At 41.9% G+C, this 6000-nt stretch overlaps 1 protein-coding gene across 1 annotated transcript in view; it reads left to right on the forward strand.

The window, feature by feature from the left end:
- Window positions 1–6000, forward strand: part of EYA2 (EYA transcriptional coactivator and phosphatase 2) — a gene marked incomplete at its 5' end in the record, with an annotated part of 96701 nt that overhangs the window by 75109 nt on the left and 15592 nt on the right. The window contains 1 exon segment of the mRNA XM_082773351.1: window positions 5937–6000. This exon segment is cut by the window's right edge and continues 26 nt beyond it. Coding sequence (XP_082629477.1) covers window positions 5937–6000 — 64 coding nt within the window.

Below are 6000 nucleotides of genomic sequence, written 5' to 3' on the forward strand. Positions count from 1 at the left end.
GTCCATTTTTCAGGAGTTTCCAAGTAATTAAACCCAATTAAAACTATTAAATTCTTTCTCTTGGTGACAACTTCATTATTAACAGCTAACCACAAGGAAGAGATTTAACTTAGAAAGCCCTTGATTGTATACTAATCCGTCTCTCACCTCTGGCTGACACCTGTGGCAGATAAACCCTACAGAATAGGAGTCTGATGAATAACCTTAATTAATACTTTCTTCCTTGTAGAAAAGTAATTATTTGCTCATGGTATGAACAGGTATTTGACAGGGATTTAAAGACAGTGATTGGTTTTAAGTAGAAGGGCTTTATTTATTTATTTATTTATTTATTTATTTATTTAAGTGGGGAGGTAGGAAGGTCTGAGTCCAAGATTCACGCTCCAAATGACTTTGTCCTAACATTTTGAATGTTGGGTTAATTGGCACGTTGCTAAATAGACGCGGAGTCAGACAACAAGCGGATTTGTTACCCGTCTCAAAGGAGGCAGCTTTGCCCCTTTACTAATGGCCTGCATGTCTGAACAGGGTACCTGTAAGGCAGAGGATTGGAACTGGCTGATTTGGAGCCAGGACTGGGGTTGAGAGTGACTTGCACTTGAGAGATTGCCAGAGATAAGTCTGCTTCTTGCTTCCTTTCAAAATTACGCTATACAAGAGGGGCGAGCTGGCTGTGGACATCCAGCCAAGTGGATTAGTAGTAACTGCAGGTGTTAACAAACATGTCTTTTTAATGCATTCTTTAGGGCAAGTATAAGCAGTTTATGAAAAATCCAGCTCAGTTTTCCAGGAGCAGTGGTGAGAAGGCCATTTGGGAGGATGCTGACAGTGCAGTTTGAAGTGTGGCTGCATCCAGCAAGGGCTTTTTTGTAGGTAATGCTACCTTTAATAGTGAAGATACAGCAACACAGGCATAGGTGAGCCTGTCTTTTGAGCAAGGCCAGACTGAAGGCTGCTCATCAAGTTCCTAGCCACCTTCTGTCATCCTGTTATTCATAGTGAGAAAAATGAAACAGAAACAGAATTAATTTTAGGAAGGATGTTTTTAGCTTGTAGGACATAAGTGAATTAAAATTGTGATTTTAAAATGTAACAATTCACATCTACAGAATGAGTTCAAAGAGGAGCAGTGCATGCAACTAGCCAGCACAAAAGCAATATTCAGAGCAAATGTGTCAGCTCATGCTTTTGGGATCAGAAAGAAAACATTCCCCTTGGTGAATGGACACTTTTGCCTTCCCCTGCAGAGTGTTTCAGAGGCTTCTCTTTTCTGTGTTTTCCTCTAGTAGGGCTATCCACTGAAAGGGCAGTAAAGCTGCCCCCCTGCAAGCAGTTACAGATCTGGGAGCTGGCAGTGCCTCACTTCTACTGAAAATTATCTCATTCACAGCATTGTCAGCAGTAGGCAACAGCACATCAGTCCTCCTTAGCTAGAAGTCACATCCTGTGACAGACACAATAGGGAGACATGTCCAGGAATACACTTTAGGTTCAACATACTTGATCGAAATGTGGTTTGTTTGTTTGTTTTTTCAAAAAAAAAAAAAAAAAAAAAGCTTATTTTCCTCTTTTTATGTTTTAATACTTTGTGAAGAAGTGGAGTGGGGGCTTTTTACCTCTCAGTTCTCTCAGGATGTACGCTGAGCAGAAATGGGCAGCTGTGAAACACTACTACTAGGTAAATATGGAAGTGAAGGTGTGGCAGTTAGGGGGAGTATCAAGCTCTTTGGGAATGAGTACTTCAAAACGAGCACCACTGCTGTGATGCTTATCCCATCCAGCTGACGGGAAGAAGCCCATTAAGGCTGTGTTGATCGGTCATGAGCTGAGCTCTGTTGGGGTGCCTGGTCTGTCGTGTAATTTTTGGGGCTGTTTAACATCAACCCTGAAGAAGGCTCCAACAATGTGCCCTGCAGAGATGAGGCACACAGAAACGCACTGTGGTGCTGGAGGTTTTATTTATAGGAGTTTGTTGCCTGTTTTCTATCCCTGCCTCTCATTGTCCTTGTCTGTGAAAGCATGACTTGTAGATTAGCAGAGGGGTAGGACCTCGCACTTCTAATGTTACTGAACAAACGCTCAGGGTCGAGGTTTTAGGTGAATCTGTTTTCACTGTAAAAAAAAAAAAAAGTGGTTCCTAGAGGAGATACAATTTCAAGCTGACCACAGCCCTTTCGTTCTTGGGCTTCACATGCATCAGAAAACATTGGCTAGATCTGCTATTGAGGAAGCTGGTTCCTAGGGCTCCAGGGTGCACTTTTCCTATGGTAATACATTTTGGCAGGAGTCATCATTATGGATACAGCAACTTCCCATTGCTCTGCTAAACTCAGACTGCTCTAACGTAGGCGTTAGCAGTCTACTAGGGCATCGCCTGCAGCACAACCTTATCCTTTAGTCCTTCAGGACTTCTGTGTACACTTAGGAAGAGTTCTCCATTAACATCTTCAGGAAAAAAGAAATCATAATTCTCTTTCCAATTCTTTATACCATATACAGAGAATTCTAATGACGCATTGATATACCTGTGTCATTTTTGTGCTTGCCCATCAGTCTGATTCTCCTGTTTATTCATACTTGAATTGCAAGCTGTGGGTAGGGACTGTGTTTTTCCTGTGTGGGTAGAACTAGCACAGTGGGGTTCAAGTCTGGGACTAGTGCTTCTAGATCAGTGCAACAGTAATGCAAATAAATAATTGCTAGTGGAACCCTGGCCTCATGCCTCTAGACACCTACATCATACTGGGAGCACTGATTTGCCTTTTAACTTTATCAGCTTAAGACTTGGAAGCGTGCCTTGTTGCAGAGGAAATATCCATACTGTGAAAGCACTGATGCCAAATCATTTCCCCAAACGACTTCCCCTCTGGGTGGTAAAGTGCATTTTTCTGTTTTATTTTCATTCCATCATATTCTATATCTCAAGAGAAAGAGTTTTTGTTTTTTTTTTCCTCTCATCTACAGTTTAATTTCCATATTGTTTAGTTTAAGAGAAGGTAACTCCATACACTGTGGAAATGTTTCTTACTCCCTGTTAGTGATTAATACCAATAAAACTAAAGACAAAACTTAGAGAATAAATGACAGATACCAACGAATGAGACTTCGTAAAAGAGGTTTAAAGGCTAATGATCCTTGAAATGTATAAAAATAAATTGCTTCATTAAAAACTATTTTACAAAATCATTTCTTCCTAGCAGCATATTTTCTTCAAAACAGTTCCCTCGTGTAACTACACCTGGGAAGTAAAATTTGATTCAGTGCTGTTCACATGGGGCCACAGTCAGATGCCCTAATTGCACCTGTGTCCCTGCCCCTCATCAGGGGAGCAGGTTTGGGGCTTAAGGGTAGACATGTTCAAGGCAAGCCTGGTGGAGTTTACTTTTGGCCCAGAGGAGAAAGTGCCCTTCTTTCAGGAACAGCAATAAGCATGTTTAAACATCAGTGACTGAGCTTTTCTTCAGATGGGCACAGTGCTCGTGAGTCACACACATGGCTGAAACCACAGCCATTCTGCTCTAATTAAAGAGAACTACACCAAGAATGCGTAATAATTAGGTTAGCGTGTAATACACCATCCATGTCAACAGCATCTGCCGCAAAGGTTGATTGAAATGTACTCATCCTCCAAACATTGTGCTCCCTGTTAGAGTTCCTCAGCTAATTCATTACTGTCCTGTCATACAATAACATGACTCCACAGAAATCTGCAGAAAATTAGAGCAAAGACTACATATAAATCTGACATTTTAGCATGGCTTGTAATGTTAGCGGAGGAAAACCACCCACATGAATGTAAAGATGAGAGATCCCTGTCCTAATGAAGATGAATTACAAATAAAAGCCTGTTGTGGGAGTGCTCTTTTTTCAAGTTCTGTTGTTGTTTAGTTTGAATGGGCAGAATGTTTTTGAGCTTGTTTTTCAAATTAACTGTAAATTATTTTTACTTGCATTTTTGAAGAAGAATATATTCTGAATGAATAATAAAACTTTCTGCTAGAGACCTAGTTTGCCTCAGAACATGTCTGTGCTTTTGTTGCGAGTTTAGGAACAAGGCCGGTTGTTTGAGGAGGGGAGACGTGGAAAAGTGGCTGCGGTTTATTTAATACTGTAGTGCACCAGGCTGGGTGCAGCATGTCCCTTGGTTGTATTTCAGAGCATCAGATCCCCGGGTCTGTACACTGTGCCCAGGAAGCAGCTTTGAAGGAGTACGCCAAGGCGTAAGAGTCCAGTGGCCACTGTCCCCCTACCCACAGGGGCAGCATGAGGGACCAAGTGGCTTTGCTGCACACATGCAGTCAGACAGTAACAGTCAATTCTACACGGGTTTGTCTGCGAGCAGCTTCCCTGGCCAAACAGTCAGCCTGGCTGCTTTGGTCTGATTGAAGCTTGTGTTTGTGACTTAGCGGGGAAGTGAAGTGGTGGCCCTCTCATGGGCAATTGTGGTGTCTTAGCTGGGTAGCAAAGAACAGGGAGAAAAATCATTTTCTAAAGTAAATCAACTAAACACACAGGAGGTCCATATTGCTTGGGACATCCTGCATTAGAGCTGCACAGGAATGTACTTGTTCTGTCACTGATTTTGGTAGGAGCAGGAGCAGGATGTTAAAAACTTCACAGGTGCTTAATATGTACAGGAGCTGTTTTAGAACTGCTGGCATGTGTGTTTTCATGTTCTTTTATTCATGAAAAAGTATGTTTTCAAAATTCTGTAGGCAGCCAGAGCTTCTGCATTGTTTTCTTGCTGTTCCCTTTAAGGAAGCAGTTGGGACCCTGTCTGGGGTCAAGTTAGGGCCAAGTTGGACCCAGACCTGGAGGAACTGCTGATACAAGAAAACTGCAGAACAAGCAAATTGTGAAACAGTCAGTCTATGCAGGCAGGGGCATTAAGTGCATGTCACCATTTCTAACACCAGTTCAAATGGCATATGGACTGATCCAACATTTTAATAAGCAATCTTGTTTTGTCTTCACTTTATAAATAGGTGTAGTTACTTGGGTGTAACTGCCAGTATGACATCTCTGGCTCTGCAAGTAAGCTTTATGCCACTGCAGAGCATGTCCTGTCCTGAGCAAGAATAGTCAGACTTTGACAAGCATTTTATCCTGCTGTAATTGAGTTTGCATGGGAGGATGGGATTGTTTTAACTCTGCTGGTACTGTTAAATAAACAGAGAGCTTCAGGAGAGATGGAAGAGCTTTGCACCAGTGTGGCTGCTCTTGCATCTCCATGTGCACTTATGCTACCAAGGCCAGTACACACTGTGCCACACAGTGGGCTCTGATGTGGGAACAACACGTCTGTCTTTCTGTCCTTCTCTGTGCTCATCACCCAAGTTAGCATGGCAGTAAAGACCCAAGCATAGCGAGATGCAGATTGCATGCTTTAGAGAAAGAGAGATAATTTATGTTTGAACTTGTGGGCTCTGTTTTCAGATTCTGCTCATCGTGTTGCTGCTTGATGTTAAAAGTCTACTTTCATGTGTAAAGAATAATGCTGGCCTCTTACGGCTGATTCAAAGGACAGGGTCTGGAAAGAATCACCCTCTGTGGGCTCTGTTGTTCATAACTGTCCCCTAGCTGCTGTGTACTGATGCTATTGGAAATTACTTCTTCGTCCAACCTACTGAAGCAATTCTTATACAGTCTCAGGTGTTTAAATGTTCTTGTTAAACTCATCTGGATGTACAGGCTGAAATGCATAAGGTGAGCTATATCCATCCTTCAGAGAACAGAAACTGATTAGTAGAGAAAATAGAAAAAAAGAAAAAAAAAAAAGGGATGGGAAAATCATGCTAAGATACACTTGGGAAATTAAATGACTTTAATGACCGTATCTTCAGAAAAAGGAATGTGTAGATCCTGTGTCTAAGATCTCCCACCCCCAAAAAAGAAATTGAAATGAATGGGAAAAAAAAATGATTCTCCCTCAACAGGACACTACAACGTCTGTGCGGATAGGTCTTATGATGGAAGAAATGATCTTCAACCTTGCAGATA

The sequence above is a fragment of the Aythya marila genome (genome assembly GCF_965140915.1).
Source record: "Aythya marila genome assembly, chromosome: 16".
Lineage (NCBI taxonomy): Eukaryota > Metazoa > Chordata > Aves > Anseriformes > Anatidae > Aythya > Aythya marila.